This window comes from Callorhinchus milii, unplaced genomic scaffold (assembly GCF_018977255.1).
Source record: "Callorhinchus milii isolate IMCB2004 unplaced genomic scaffold, IMCB_Cmil_1.0 Scaffold5, whole genome shotgun sequence".
NCBI classification, from domain to species: Eukaryota; Metazoa; Chordata; class Chondrichthyes; order Chimaeriformes; family Callorhinchidae; genus Callorhinchus; species Callorhinchus milii.
The window spans coordinates 35,849,189-35,866,721 of NW_024704746.1; the positions used below are offsets into that span (position 1 = coordinate 35,849,189).

General features: G+C 36.8%; 1 protein-coding gene across 1 annotated transcript; it reads left to right on the top strand.

Annotated features, from left to right (window-relative positions):
* The first annotated feature begins 10,582 nt into the window (after positions 1 to 10,582).
* LOC103185234 (homeobox protein DBX2) lies at positions 10,583 to 16,858 on the top strand. Its single transcript, XM_007903637.2, has 4 exons — positions 10,583 to 10,880; positions 12,451 to 12,550; positions 14,980 to 15,163; positions 16,514 to 16,858. Exons 1-4 carry the CDS (start codon positions 10,583 to 10,585, stop codon positions 16,856 to 16,858), a joined length of 927 nt encoding a protein of 308 aa, XP_007901828.1.
* The last annotated feature ends 675 nt before the right edge of the window (positions 16,859 to 17,533 follow it).

Below are 17,533 nucleotides of genomic sequence, written 5' to 3' on the forward strand. Positions count from 1 at the left end.
GCGTTCGCCCACAAATATACAATCAATTCACTTTACAGTGTGTTCTGTGAAGCGCTTTGGGACGTCCTCCCAATGTGAAAAGCGCTATGTCAAATGCAAGGATTATTATTGTAGAGTCCTGTAGCTCAGTGGTTAGAGCACTCGCTTTGCAAGCGAGAGACCCGAGTTCAATTCCAGGCAGGGCGAAACCTTGGGCAAGTTTCCTTACTCCACACAGAGCCTAATAACAATCCCTCCAAAACAAAACAATAATAAATTGGTCATTTTCAATCTACGACTGTTGTGGGACACTGCTGTGCGCAATTGGCTGCCGCGTTCGCCCACACATATACAGTCAATTCACTTTACAGTGTGTTCTGTGAAGCGCTTTGGGACATCCTCCCGACGTGAAAAGCGCTATATCAAATGCAAGGATTATTATTATTATTACGCATCTTCTGGTTGTGCCCTCTTTCCACTTTATGAGTCCAACAGCAAGAAACACCAGGAGCAAGCCTATTAAATTGAGTACATTATCCAAAAGATGATTTTTCAATGTAACCAATCTGGAGTTGGAGAAAAGTATTTGTTTAATTTAAATCTGGCCATAGTTCAGTGAAATTAATGAACTTATTTACAATGTAAATAGCTATAACTCTGTAATATAACAATAATAATCCTTGCATTTGATATAGCACTTTTCAAGTCGGCAGCCAATTGTGGCAGTCGGTTGTAAACAGTGGTATCTCACAAACAGTTGTGGATTGAGTGACCAAATTATTTTTTTGAGAGAGATTATTATCTGGCATGTGGAGAAAGGAAACTTGCCAAAGGTTTCACCCTGCTGGGAATTGAACCCAGGTCTCTCATTTGCAAGCCAAGTGCTCTGACCACTGAACTACAGGACTCCTATAATACACTATGAACTCTGATTCTTGATAGCTCCATATCATTGGGACATCCTTCCAACGTGAAAGGCGCTATACACATGTAATTTTATTGTTGTTGTTGTCCTTCAGGTGAAATTTCTGTTTCTTCACTTCACATGAAAGATCCCATAGTACTATTGGAAAAGAGAACTTTCTTCCAATACCCTGGCTAACAATTCCCCCAAATAAAATTGTTCACTTAATTTGTGACTGTTTGTGGGACATTGCTGTGTGCAAATTGATAGCTGCCACATTTGCCTGTAAAGGCTTTGAGACATCTTCCCAATGTGAAAAGTGCTATATCAAATAGAAGGATTATTATTGCTGAAGATCATATAGTCAGCTGACCAATCAAATAAATATTCATGGCTCTCAAATTATTAAAGATAATCTACCCTCACTAAGACTACAAGTGTTTTATTTAGTTCCTAAAGATAGTCTATACAGAGGTCTGTATTCTGTCAGTAAACAAACATAAAGCTTTACTTTATAACTTTTGTTTGGTCAGCCCCATATCTGACACGTACAAAAATCATTACCATACTTAAGAGCATGCAAACCAAACTGAGAGTTCCAAGTATGTTTGCCACCTACCCATAGAAATGTCCTTGTGTCTGGAATGGAATCCACACACTCCCTCCAAGGGTGCACCCTGTTTATAATAATAATCCTTGCATTTGATACCATGCCTTATTGCATCATTAAAGCACACATCAATGTGCCACAAAGAGCCATGAAGTGAATGGCCAATTTTATTTCCAGATTGATACAGCAGTATAATACTCCAGGCTGCTAAGTTCTGATCATGATTCATCACTGAAAGTAAATATTGGTGTTGTCCAGCTCAATCCCCACTGAGCAGGTAAAGAAAATATATTTTCTATGGACCCCTAGCACACATCTTGTAAGAAGTTCAGCACCTGCCAAAGTAAAATGCCTGCACTCAGTATGCAATTCATGTCTGGCAAGCTTGCATACACAAAGAATGGAATGAAAAACATCACCAGGAGAAGAGAAAATGGGAGGAGTAACAAGGGGAGGAGGGGTGGGGGGCAGTGAAACAGGTTCTTGTGTAAGAACCACATGATTCTTATACAAGGATTTGTATATTTTATCAGTCAAGAAGTGATACCTGGTCTACTTATTACGGGTGCTAGTCTTTAAGAAGTCTACAGATGCAGATCTCAGACTCTTGTAATCCAATCACACATGTGTGCTAACTCCAAATCACAAACTTCTTGCACACAAAAAGAGACCAAAGACTCCCTCTAGAGGTAAATTGTCATTATAGTGGTATGACATTGATATGAAAGTGAGGCTTGAGAGGTAAGAATTTAAAAGCAGATGTTTGGTAATTTTTAAAATGGGGAACTGAAGAAATGCTGACGATATACGATATATGAAAAATGCTAAAGAGAAAAAGCAAGATACATTTCCTTCTGCAGTTATTTAAAGGAGCCAGTTACTCATCATCAACAACAATTTACAATTATATATAGCATCTTTCACATTGCAAGGGCATCTCAAAACACTTCACACAATTGACTAGGAGCCCAAGCTGCAAGGGGGAGCTGAAGGCTGAGACGGAGGGGGAAATACTGTTTGTGTGACAGTTCTGTGCATAAATGGTTTGCCACGTTCCACAAATACAGTCACTGCAGTTTATAATGTATCATGTGAAGCACAGTGGATTTTTTATTCCACTGCACTACTTGGTTGGGGGAAAAAAAGGTAATTTCTCCTGGTGTACTGGCCAACAATCCTCCAGACACAATTATTCATTCAATTCATAACTGTTTGTGGAACATTGCTGTGTCTAAATTAGCTGCTGCATTTGCCTACAAAGTACACAGTCACAAAAACTGTACAGTAAACCATATGAAACACTTTGACACATCCATCCAATGTGAGAGGTGCCATAGCAAATGCAGATTATTATTTTCTTATTTTATTACTATCTTTCTATTCTTTCTAGTTGTCAATTTCCTGGCAGTGTTGACTTTATATCTTTAAATTTACAGTCTTGCTTCCATTTGCCATATTTTACTTTGTGAATATTGATAGCTTATGGTTCACAGAACAACAAGGAGTATGTCAACTGGGTTCAGTGGTAGCACTCTACCCTCTGAGTCAGAAGGTTGTGGGTTCAAGTCTCATAATAGGACTACACCATAGTGTAAGGTGACACTCCAATGCAGTGCTGGGGTGGGGGGTTGCATTATCAGAGATGCTATCTTTCAGGTGAGATGCTGAACCGAGATCCTATCTGCCTGTTCAGGTGGATGTTAAAGTTCCCATGGCATTAATCGAAAAGATAAGGGAGTTTCACCTGGTGCCCTGGCCCAACAATCCCCCAACAAAATTTGGGTGGATGATTGTCATTCTTTCAAGACTGTTTGTGGGACATTGTTGTGTGCAAAATTGGTTGCTATGTTTGCCAGCAAACACAGTCACTCCAATTCACAGTAAATACTGCGAAGTGCTTTGAGACATCCTTTCCAACATAAGTCACTGTACCAAATGCAAAATTTATTATTATTATTATTTTATTATTACTGTTCTGATGGGTCTGTTCTCAACTCTGATATAGCCAAATTTACATATGTTTAGAGAGATATTCATGTCATCCTAACAAATAGCTATTTTTTGCTACATTTTTGCTACATTGCTATAGTTTTGCTACATTGACTGACAACTGTAGTAAATTAAAATGTATCATTGCAGAGTTTCAAAATATCCACTGAATTTTTTGTTGCTACTTTGTACCACTAGATGGTGGTGTAATTCCGTTCAATTAACATATTGTCATTCAGCAACTACAGTTCATGTATCTTATTCATAGGCTCAAAATTCCATCCACTCTTACCCCATAAGGCCATTTCATCCAAAAATTAAGATGATGCAGAATTATGGAAATTCTAAAATTCAGTCTTAATTTGGAAGCTGTTTTATTTCAAGAACTGCTGGAATATTAGCTTCAAATTAAGACTGAATTTAGTTTTTTCCTCCATAATTTTATACAATTCTTAAATTTTAAGACAGAATAACAGAATAGTCTTTCAGGTTAAGACCAAGCAAAATTTTGCATTTCATATATACAGGATGACCAAAAAGTTGTGACATACATTAGAATATATTAGAATATACAGCATAGAAACAGGCCATTCGACCCAACTGGTCTATGCCGGTGTTTATGCTCTACATGAGATTCCTTCTGCCCTTCCTCAATTAAGCCTTCAAGCATAACCTTCTATTCCTTTCTCACTCATGTACCTATCTAGCTTTCACTTAAATACATCTATGCTATTTCCCTCAACAGCTCCTTGTCGTAGCATATTCCACATTCCCACTACTCTCTGCGTGAAGAAATTTCTTCTAATTTCCCTATTTGATCTATTTGTGACTATTTTATATTGATGGCCCCTAGTTTTGGTCTCCCCCACAAGTGAAAACATCTTCGCTATGTCTACCCTATTATCTAAAAAAATCGTCATTTTGTTAAGACTTATTAGACATTGTAATGGTATCTTGACTTTTGGGTCACCCTGTATAAGTAGGCAATCATTAGTCCTATTGTGGTATATAGTAGTCCAAAATATGAAATTGAAATGTTTGCCATATCAAGTTTTATTTGTAATATTGTTTTATGGTTTATGCTCCTTTACTGATATATGCTTTTATTGATATATTCCTAAAGCTTCAACTATGTAGATCCTCATCCATTATCTCAGAGGGTCATTCCTTAATTCTGATCTATTGTGACTTGTTACACATAAATAGCATGGCTGCATACTATATATAACATGTTCTCGTCAGACTATTAAGAAGCATGCATGCAAAGTTAGTCTGAACATAGTTAAAATATCTGCAGCCCTCCAGCAAACATGCTTTAATTTCTTCTTCAGTGAGATTCTTAGACAATTGCTCTTATTGAATGTTTCTCTGAGGGAGCAACCTTGCATTGTCATTCTTTAACTATTGACTCTTTATTGACTGGCAAACTGAAAGCCACCAATAGCAGGAGTCAGCGGTATTATTATATTAGTGTTCTTTTTCCAATAGAATAACGGTTGCATCTAAAATAGAGTAATTCTTGTGGGTCTTTTTTCTGTTTCTTACTTTGCGTTTACTGACATTCTTATCTGTTGTGTTAATGTATGGTCTATTGAGCATAAAATCATGCTCCATTACCCTCTGTCTGTGACTCAATGTGCATAAAGTTCAGGGGTCTTGAGCACAGTGTGAAAAGGCAAGAGGTTTCACTCTCACCCTCGGAGCTCATTGGAACTCCATCTAAACACAATAAATACTCACACATTACCAGCAGTCGCACTTGAGAATAGTTACCAGATTAACAGCCTGGTGTCACAAGGAATTCAATATGCCATCACTACAATCCCACACAACGAGCCAGTCAAGGGACTGACAGATTCATTGATTGGTGTTGGGCTATTAAATAGTGCAAAACTGTCACTTTTCAGCAGACCAGATAGCAAATTGTTAGTTATACATCACAGATATGGAAGTAGTAGAGATTAATCAGTATACACAATAAATGCTACTATCAACTCTAACAGAAACGTAAATGAACATTAATATTGCTTTTAAACAGACTGTAACTTTTGTAGTGAAAATATCATTACTCTTTTCATATTGAATGTTTAGGACTAAAAGTTGAAATGTATTAAATATGAGAAGATGATAGCAATAATTATAACCAATATATTTTGGTATAGATGTATATTTATTTATAATTAATTACAAATATTTGTAACAATATCCAAAGCCTAATTAATTCAGTAACATTTGTATTATATTCTTTTCAACATTTAGATAACCATTTTTAAATGATTAATTTGAAGTGAATTAATTTTAAATTGTGTATAAGGGTTGCTGTTTTAAAAATGTGGCCTGTGGTCTTGTGTAAGTGGTGAGAGGTTATAGTCTTGTACAGTCGATTCAGTCCAGTTTCTTTTATTCTTCAAGTCTGAGTATATGATTTGCATCGCCAGCTTCAGACAGCATTTGCCTTCATTGTAACACAATAAGAGCGTAGCTGCATTTATTTAATCTGAACTTCTGGTTTTTAGTTATTTTGGGATTATGAACACACATTATCATTTACCTCTCGGCTTGAAATAATGACTCTGATCTACATTTTCACTCTCTGGTTTAAAAATAAGAATGATCACAGACTCTCTATAAGTGTAAACTCCCAATGAGCCCAGTTATATAGCCATTCATTACAAAAAGCCCCTCCGACAGATCCTCCTAAACAAAGCACCATAGAAAATCTCTCTGCACTGCCACAGGCAATAGGCATGGAAAGTGATTTTTCACATTAGCAGAAGCCTGTTGAAAAATTTAGACAGGGCAGTGTCACTTTATTTTTTTCAGTATCTTTCGCTGTGGGCAACTTTTAAATGAGCCTACATGCAACCTTTGGCTTCCTATCACTTTAACAATAGAGCAATTTGTTAAGGACAATTTTACTACACAGCATGTGGTTTCCAATTTTTTCCCAGTTACAATGTGGTCACTTGCTGTTCAGGACAAACCTATGGAGCAGACTTTGTTGTTGAAGGAGTGAATCAAAGAATGTGCAGCATGCATATTTCACATGGCGCAAAATATAGGTTTTATTATTCTACATTGAATAACATGAGAATTCATTATAAATTACTCACTGCTTTAGGAAGACGGTCAAGCTAAATGCAATTTTCTCTTTTGGACTGTTGGTCTTCAAAAGAAGATGAGTTACAATACCCTAAAATAAATTTACTAATTTTTACTAAATTTTGGCTTGGTTATCTGCTAGACTGTTTAATGGGGGTGGTGGGGAGGAGATTATCAGAAATGGAGAAATGTAAAGGACCTTGCTGTTTGTAGATGAAACACAGCAATGTGAAAATCAAACAGAGGAAACAAATTCACACACATCTACGGTTAAGAAACCCAAACAAGAGGAGACCATTTGTCAACAGATTCAGTAACTGATAAAGTTGAGATAGCTATTTATACTTTGAACTGTGGCCAATAAATGATCATATTGCCTCCTACTGGTACAACCACTGTGGACGTTTGCTGTGGAAGGGTGGCTTGGTAAGATCTGAAGGTTTTCCAGAACTGTTTATTGTTATGATTATCAGCTGACAATCCATGTCTGTTTTTTTGGTCAGCTGGGTGTCTGACACATGCAGAAACCCATCACCATGCTTAAGAATATCCAAACCAAACTGAGAGTTCCAAGCATCCCACCTATACATGTAAATTCCAGAGATTTTATTGGAATAAAACACTCTCTCCCTGGAGGGACGCATCTTGCTTATCTAATTCCTGAGGATATTAGACACAGGTTGGCAAAAACCAAGACTTGGGGGGACCCCAGAGTCTGTGTTGGGGGTACTACTGATGTCCAACCAGCTAGAACTGCATAGCTTGCCATTGATATCTCTGTTTGGCAAGCTTCTGGTACCATTGATGTAGTAACTGCGAATCCAGCTTGGATCACCTTACCCGTTAGCACTTTGGTTTGCAGGGTTAACAGGAGCTGAGTGGGATGATTCCCTACCTCCAGTCTGGCTGTCCAACTCTTGCTGATGAGCTTAGCTGGCTGTGCAGATCTGCCTGGCTGAGTCCACCACAGAGGGTTTGTTCGATTCTGGTATTATGTTGCCAAACATTCCCCTTGGAGCCAGTTCATCCGCTTACCTCCCCCCAGAAGGATAGTCACCATTCTGTACAGGTGAGACGAGATAACTTTATATAACTTGTGAGATAACAAGTGTTTGCAGGCTAGTTGATTGGAGGGGTATTAGTACCGAACCCAATCCTGTTCTCACCAGAAATCTCCTCCACATCCCTATGTTTCAGCAGGGATCACTAGTCACCAGGAGTAGGAACACTGTTTATTTTTTGCTTCCCTGGATGCAGAAGCCAATGGTCATGGCCCAGCTGCTGTCCTGACTGAGTTATCGTTTTGTTTTTTTCTGTGTGTTTTTTAAGTTTGTCTCTAAATTAATAATAATAATCCTTGCATTTGATATGACACATTATCATATCATCAAGACGTCTCAAAGCACTTTACTGGATTCCACTTGTAGTGAATTGTAGAATTTGTAGGCAAGTGTGGCAGTCAACTTGCACACAGGAAAGACCCACAAACAGCTGTGAAGTAAATTACCAATTTTATTTTAGGGATTGTTGCCCAGGACAAATACATTAAATTATATGATGATAATTAATATGAATCTGGGATTAATTTCAGAAATCCAGCAGTTGTTAAATGCTACTCAGATTAAATTCACAACACGATTCCCTGGATATGCATTTCATATGCATTTGGATATGCAATCCACAACTCTGTGGATTCCTGCGGTGTTATTTTAAATTAATTTTAGTGTCATTCATGGGGTCATTAATAAGTAAATGACACGGGGAGCACAAATTAAAGACAAACTCGTCTGATTCAAAAGTCACCAATTAGGGCAATGAGGTGGGGAGAGCAGGATGAGTGTATCCATAGCAATATTGGACAGCTGCTTTCGTTCACTGCTCTGATGAAGTGAGAGAACATGTGGCACCTCATAACTGGTTAATTATTCCACTCCACTTTTGTGTGAGAACAAAAACAAACTGAAAACTAAAACATTGGACAGAAATGTTCTCAGTGATCAACCGCTGAGGATTTTCTCAATAAATCTACCTTGAGGTCAGGTGCTTGTTAATCCTCTGTTGTGAGAATTATTGCACAGTAAAGGATGTTTCGGTGTGATTTCAAGCCTTGTAATCTAATCTCAGGAGCCACTGGAGCTTCACTCTTGCAGGTTAAAATGTAATCTGCACTCTTTAGTTTGGAATAATGATTTGTAATCATGTCCAGATATCCACCTTGGTTTCAGCCTTACTCCTGCAAATTTAATTAGAATTAAGTCTAGTGTGTACAGGTCCAAATGATTCTAGGCAAATAGTGTATAGAACTAATATCCTTTCTTTAAGAAATTTGTCCAACCTAAAAAAAATTTTAGGTGGTAATAATTTGCAATTGCTGAACAAAATACAGCGAATAAAAATAGTCAAATTATTACTTTGGTTTGTAGTCACAACAGCAACACCAGTATCTGTTGACTGAGAGGATTACTCCATTGTCCTAAATACAAACCTCCTCCCTTCTTATATTGATCATAGAATCATAAAAAAAAGCATAAATAAAAACACAAACTAAGTTACCAGGTTTGGAAAAATAGTCGTTTACTTTTCCTCACAAAATTTCCTCTAGCAGTTGGTCAAGAGCTCTGGGACCCTACCCTCCGTGAGTGGTGCTATATAAATGCAAGTTGTTGTTTACGAAATCATTCTGATAAAATGTGTTGCAAGATAAGCAGTCACAGCTGTTGTTAATCCAATTTGTTGAAGTAAAGGATTACACATGCCCCATTTAAAACAAACCACCAAATGCAATTATAATTAGTCAGATTTGGGGGGTCAGCTGGGTATCTGACACATGCAGAAACCCATCTAAAGAAACTCTTACCCTTAAGAGTATCCAGACCAAACTGAGAATTCCATGCATCCCACCTACACGTGGAAATTCCAGAGATATAATTATCCTCTGATACATTTAAACAATAACGCTCTACACAATAAAATAAGAGATTTAATTTGTATGTGTCAATGCATTTTGTTTCAAATTTAGCACTGTGTTTTGTACTCTTGTCGAGTGCTGTGGGATGCTTCCCAGAGTAAAGGGTGCTATATAAATGCAAGTAGTTGTTGCTGTTGTACTATTGCCCTTCAAACAATTTATGATTTAAATGTGGTTTTAGCATTATACATCTGGTACTATTGATGTTACAACTATACCCTGGATTTTTTTTAAGAGCCCACTGATACTTTTTATTAATATGCAATTAATCCAATATATTTTAAGTAATTGTGATTATTTCCTTGATTTCTTTCTTAGATTTATTAAATAGTACATTGTTACCCAACATGATTTCAGATGCTTCACTTTTCAACTCTGAAATGATTTTGAATCAGGCATAATATTGCCCTTTTAGTTTTACTTTTATTCTATAATATATTGAGTAGAGGATTAATTATTAGATTGATTGATTTCTTGAAACATCTGTAAATAAGCACAAAATCTAATATTCTACTTGATGTACAGAATTATAATAATACTTTGCCTTTGATGTAATGTGCCTCATGATAATCAGAAATATCTCAAAGTACTTGACAGCATTTGTTGCAGAGTGTAGTAACTGTATATTTGCAGGCAAACCTGGCAGTCAATTTGCACACAGCAACGTCCCACAAACAGCCAGCAATGAAATGACTGACCAGTTATAATATGTTATAGGTTACTGTTGAAGTGTAACCCCCTGCCCACTCCCACAGTCCACGATCTGCCTTTTTTAAATGAGTGACATGGACACACCTTCTGTCCCACCAGAATGAAATTACTGAAGGATCTCAGGACAGAATCACATGTAAACCTTCGAGCCAATCGCAGCACATCGTGCATTGGGAAAGCAAGACCCAAGACTTTCCCAGAAGTTACAAGACAGACCTTTGGGAAGAGACACTTTTCGTAAAGCAACGAAACCTCTGATAAAGACTTGCCTGTGACTCCTTGGTGTGGAGCAAACATCGCCTTGTGTTGCGTTCTCACCATGATCCCCAGTCCGATCTCATCCCCTTTGCAGAACTCACCTCAGTTCCCTGCATTCCACAACTTGGGCAAAAGTTTCCTGATTGATAATTTGCTGCGGATCAATGGTCCCTCGAGTCCTCCGCTTCGACCGATTCCGGCAACCCTTGTGCCAGTGAAAGTGCCCCAAACTGCGGAACAAATCAGCCCATCAGGAGGTCCACATCCTACAAGACCCTCCTTTCAGCTCGTTAACCCCTCCGACAGCCAGTCTGCTCCAGTCACCTCTACCAGCCAAATAGTCCCCTATCCTGAAATAGGTAAGGCAACCCAGTTTCACCTGCTTCAGGCCGCTCACACTAATCTCATCTGTTATATTATCTTATGTTTTGTCAGTGTCCTTCCTGAACTGCATGTTTTCCCTTTGCACTTGACTTGAATCTGCTTCTTAAATAAACTTTGATTTTGCACTCTTACCTCCCAAGAGTTTACAGCCCCGAGTGAAAGCAACTGCACCCAAACTTTCCGAATTGGCAAGTTTCGGTGGAATTCAGGTGGAAATCTTCAGATTAACCCAACAACGTAACATTTATTGTACAGTGAATCGATGTTTTTCTCTGAATCTGGATGACCTAAATAGCAGCACTTGGTCGGGAGTTGAATTGAATGTTCACAGTAAAAAGGGGCTGCTTTAGAAATCTTTCAAGAAACGCAGCTGCAAGTTTAACAGTGTTAACTTTTGAAACAATAAATAAACCTTATACACATTGCACATCAGGATGTTTCTATTTGCCATTCCACAATTTCCATACCTGCATTGTAAAAACCTTCTGTTTTAGTCACACCATGTTTGTTAGGTAACATTAACTTCTGGGAAACACATGAGATGATGTATTGAGACTACTGCTACATACAATATAAATATGTGGTCCGACCATACACTTAGATGTGTAATTTCTCCCCCTCCCCAACTTCCCCGGGCATCATATTCCGACTGTAACTGGCTATTCCAATGTTGTTTTTGTGGGACAAAAAATTGCAAAAGGCCATTTCACAAAACGTAAACCTTAATTCCCTTATTTACAAGGTTACATGTGTTCGACCTGGCTTTGATCATGTACACTTTGAAAAGTAAAGCAGTTGAGTTCACACCAGCTTTCCCATAACATTCCTACTAAGTAAGAACTGAAACCCAACCAATACTCTGAAGTTGTTGGAATGAAGTGAATAAATATGTAGAACTTCATCGCAAGGAATAATGGAAAGGATGTGGTTAGTACGTCCCGAACCTGTAAAATTAGGAGTCAAGTCATATATAAAACAATCCAATTTCATGTGGAGATACTATTTAATTTCTTATATAAAAGGTTTGACGCATTGTGGAATGAAGGTGGGGACACAGGCTGTGGACTGAAAATGTGTAGCTCACCTTAATTCCGTATATCACGTCCATACATTTAAGTCAACCAGTCGGGTAATATATTTTTGAACATATTAGTAGTTCTGTAGGTCTTAAAACGAGCTGACAGAAAAACAGCTTCTATTTTAAAGACTGTATTTAAAAACTCAATAAATCCTGTACGCCCTGAAATGTTACTGGAGTAAATCTAGAACCAGGTGGAATTTCTATCCATAAGACAATAGACTACTTGCACCAACACTGGTTTATACTCCGAGGTAAATGGAGAATTTGGTGCTTTTATCAGATGTGCGTACATTTTAAAATTAGAAACCCAAAGTAGTGGTTCATCATAACGCAAAACCACATTTGAGTGTTAAATCTGTTTTAATTATTTTACAGAGCGCTTCGATAGCTTTGGAATCCTGCACTGCAGCAATTATTTTCTCGAATGAAGTTATTAAGATCTGTGTTATTTTCGTTGTGTGCAGCTTTATCCAAATGCTTCCAGCCCAGATTCCCCCAGTTCTTCTTGTCTTGCTGCGGTGGGTCCTGTCAGCAGCCGGTCTCCCCCACTGCTTTTCCGAGTAAGTTTTTGTGCTTCATCAGTTGAATGCTTGATGTGCTTTGTAAACCGTAGCGGTACGATTTCCATGTGGCCTGAAAAATGGTTACAAGTGAAACGCCAAATTACAGCTTCACACTTGATATCTCAGCATTTAAAATGCATTAAAACCAGCTTGGCTCCCATTACCCCTGTCAGGTTTGTAAGCTTTGCACTGGATCTGATAGCCTGAGTTGATGAAAGGAAGCTGTAACAGCAACACATCATTCACTCTATTCAAAATAGATACGTTTGCTTTATTTTTTTAATAGAAAAAAGTACAGTTAGCTCTTTCAAAAAATATATTCCAGTGTTTAGGTAAAGTTAATTGAGGCTTCGATCCCCTTTCTTTTAAAGGAAAATAATTTATTTGGCTAAATTGTCTTCTATCTGTCAGACAATATAAACACCACAGACAAATTGCTTTTAGAGATCCAAAACAGCAGGGAAGAAAAATAGGGTCCTGATGATGGGAGGTATGTTAAAAGAACCGATGGCACTTATTTGTAAGAGCACCAAACCTTTTTCTGGAGCAAAAGACACTGCCTCTTTAAATCAAGCCGAGTATAAAGTGAATTCAGGTTTAGCAAACTGACTAAATAGCTCTCTTTTTTTTTTAACCCCGAAAGGAGAGTTGCCAACTTGAATGATTCTTGACAAGTGAGGCAGCAAATTCTGGCTGTTTAATGAGCTGAGACTCTCTCTCAGGGATGTTTTCAGGGCAGCCCCTTTCCCACAGAGCGTTTTACATGGCGATGGCTAATGCACAATGGCCAACAGGACCATGACCAATCGGCACTTTCACTTTCTTCATCCACACGCGACCTCGCCACTATTTTTCACAGTGCAGATGAACTTTCCAAATCAGCCTCCACTAAGAAAGCACTGGACAGGGGTCAGGCGCCCTTTCGTAGTGCCATAAAATAAAGCTCTGTTTGCAAAGTCTTAACTCCTGTCTCTCACATTCCATTGGGGGGAATCCTGCGAACCATCATTGAGATCAGTTCATTGAAACATAAATGAAATCGACTTTTATAGACTTTCTTTCGCTGATCCGGGCAGACCCTCCTGTTTTCTCAATAGCATTCAGAGGATGAACAGAGCTTATAAGCAAAGACGTTACTGCGTTTTTGATTATCAAATGACTATCAAATCCCAGTCAGCTGTAGAGCCAAAGCTTTTTGCTGTTGTATCTCACCATATTACTTTCTGAAAGCCAATGCCTAGTAGTTAATAGTTATATTGTTTATTTTTTTTAAATCTATAAGCATGCAAGCAGTCATATCATTAATGTGGAAGGGTTGTCTTTTATTCGATTGTATGAAATACACTATGATTGATTGGTACTTGAATATACAGCTCCAACAGGAGAGGGCATTTGCATTGCTATTTGTTTGTGTTTGGTCTTTCAGTCTAGTCCAGATCACATTGAAAACTGTTGAGGCCAGTTTACTAAAAACAAAATTGTGCCATGGTTCTCTTTTGATTAATGGTTTTGGCTGTGCCTCCATTAATTATCAATTGCCCTTGACTTCATTGATCTCATATTGAAATTAATCACCTAAACAAAATCGTGACCAACCATTCTGGACTCAACTCCAAGGTGGTCTGCAAAATATAATACCAGTTTGTTGTACACCTATGATGTGGGCATGTATTTATATGGACTTTTGCCTTTTAAAAAAGACACACACACACACACACAAAATGAGTATATCATATAGAATTATTTTATAAGGAATTTGAGTCATTCAAATGCAAACTGCTTCTGTGAGTATAAGAAATCGAGTCATTCAAATGCAAACTGCTTCTGTGAGTATTAATCTATGAACATTTATATTTTTAAAAATAAAATAATTATACTTTTATTTATTTAGTGCTGAAGTCCAAGACTTGCATATTGTGTTTTGGAGAAATATTTAAATACAATAATGAACTTGATATATGTGCAGGAACTTTCAGAACTTTCATCCAACAACAATATTGCAGATACCATTTGAGATAATGAGAATTCTAAGTATATTTCTAAGTGCATATTCTTCAAACGTAGCAACCCCACCAGACCAGAAATATATTGAATGCTTTTGATTGAAACATAACTATGAGTTTATTTCCTATGAAGATTTATTTTTAAAAATCCTGTTATATATAAAGATGGGAACTGATTAATTGATGAATTATTTGGGTTTAATGTGCAGTATTTCTTAACAGGATTCCTCAATAAGGAATCTGAGTCTGGAAACAAAAACTCTATTAGCAGAAAAATATCACCTCACCCAAAGGAGAGCTGTTGCCATGGCCCAAAATCATTCTAGTAGGGATGTGTTTGTTGAGTCAAATTATCTTTTTCTATTCTTAAACTTTCCTGTGTTCCTAACAATATTTACTTTGCACCCATAGTTAACAGTTCTTTCAGGTGCTGTGATCTGCCACTTTGGCCTCAGGTGAGTCACAGCAAAGCGCGAAAAGGAATTCTGCGCAGAGTGGTCTTTTCTGAAGAGCAGAGGAAAGCACTGGAGAAAACGTTCCAGAAACAGAAATATATCAGCAAAACAGACAGGAAAAAGCTAGCTACAAATCTTGGGCTTAAAGACTCACAGGTAATATGACAAGATCTTAAAATTCTTACCACTTCCAGATTACTGATTAGGAAACAACAAACACATTTGTTTGTGTTCATATTTTACATTGAAGGTGAATTATGATATTTCTTAATAGATTTTTTAAAATAAGATATGGTATTATTTACTTTCTAAAGCAGTGAATATGTTGAATAATGTATTAAACAACAACAGTCTGTATCTATAGAGCGCCCTTCGAAGATTGTATGATTTTCACTTAGAAACTGAAAATATCATCCCACGTGTGCCTCACTTACCACTTTCAAAATGACCAATTTCCATTTTAAATTATCAATATACTGAACTGTATTTGATTGTTTTGGCATTTGTTATCAGTTAAATAATTCATTTAAACTTTTACAATAATAATTTAATGTAAATTAATATTACTACTTCTGATCAATTGACATAAATGCTCTGCTGTCTTTGCTGCACTGCGCAGATTCTGAACACTGGGCTCTCTGTTATTTTGCAATAATTTAATGTATATTAATATTCCTGTAATGAGCTAGTTTGCTACTTGTTAAGATTTTAATTTTCAGAATATCAAAAGAATTTTACAAATCTCCGATCAGCAACTATCATGAGTAGGAACCCCACATGTGAGAGCAATATGATTTAAGATCTTCACAAATCAATGTTGCAGGTTAATAAAAAAANGTTGCACTCTATTATTGCTCTGCTCTAAATTGGTTATTGTGCTGTATTCACAAGGTTTACAGAAACTGCTTAATGATCACAGAAATATATTATCGTATAAATTTATTTATTGTAATACTGGATAACTTTCAGGATTGCAAATGCTTGTTTTTTTTCTTCTATTTCCCAATCCAGAGCATTGAAGCTAATTATAATCCCTTAACTGCTATCTGGCTAACATTAGCTAATTTAGCACAACCAATGACGGAACCTGTATACTTTCGGTTCAGTTTGATGCCAAGCAGTAGTATTACCAATCAAACCAATTCGAGGGAAGGAGCTAAACAATGAAGTCTAACCCATACCATTTCAAATGAGATTCCTCCATCAAGAAATATAGAAGGACAACATCCTCAAAATTATTTAAATTTGAAGTGCAATGTACACGTACTTGTCGTTTACATAAGGAATTCCCTTTTCAATTCTTTAATTAAGCAATCCTGTTTGAAATTGCTGTGTTTCAGATCACAATATAGTTATAATGTTGTTTTGATTCCTGTAAATGTATATTTGGCAAGTAATGAGATAATGTATGCTAGTCTTAGTATCATTAATACTAAATATCAGTATCATTAATCAGTATCAGTATTAACATCAATAATACTATTACTCATTTTTTTCAATTCAAAGGTGAAAATTTGGTTCCAGAACCGAAGAATGAAATGGCGAAACACTAAGGAACGAGAACTATTGGCACAAGAATGTGTGTATGAACAGCCATTGCAAGAGAAATCTCTTTCAGCTTCTGAACAGAGCGACAACAAATCTTCAAACGCTCCTGACAGAAAATACACAGAAGTGGGAGAAGCATTCATACGCAAATATGTCACAATTTCGCCAGCATCACAATATACTCAGACTGCTGACAGGAAAGTCCCAGATCTGAAACTGGAGTTAACGGAGAGAGCCCCGTGTTCAGAATCTGTGCAGTGCAGCAAAGATAGCAGAGCATTTATGTCAACTGATCAGAAGTAGTAAAATAACATTTATTCCATTTAACAATGTACTCTGTAATATTGGTCACTCTGCTTTCACCAGCACATACAATTCACAAAGACTGTTTGGAAAAAAGTATTCATCCATTATGAACATTGTAAAAATCAACATATCTACACTAATGCTGAAAATTCAATTCATATACTGCTAAAACATGATTCATCTATAAATAAGCATTTTTTTACATCTCTCTATTACACAATTATTTTTTTCAAAAATACTCTTGATTTTAAAATAAGAACATATTTTAACCATAATATATGGCGAATAATATTCCCTGAAACTGAATTCAGCGAATGTAGAATGTTGCTTATGGACTGTGTTTCCATGTATAAAAACAAAATAAGACATAAGAAAACAATCTCTAATATAATTTTAAAATTTGGATTTGGGCTTCTTTTAACATTAAAATTAAACTCACATACTGTATATATTGTAATGCATTTACTATTCATGCAAAAATACACTATAAAATACATTTTTGTCGCATAATTAAGATGTCATTCCATCACTGTCATTATTTTCATTTATCTCTGTCAAAGGTAACACAAGTTGCATAGTAAAGGTGGTTACATTACCATTCTCAACCAAGTCTGTGATAAATGGTTCGACAAATAAAGGCTATCTTTTATTCAGCAATTGCCTCTGTAGGAA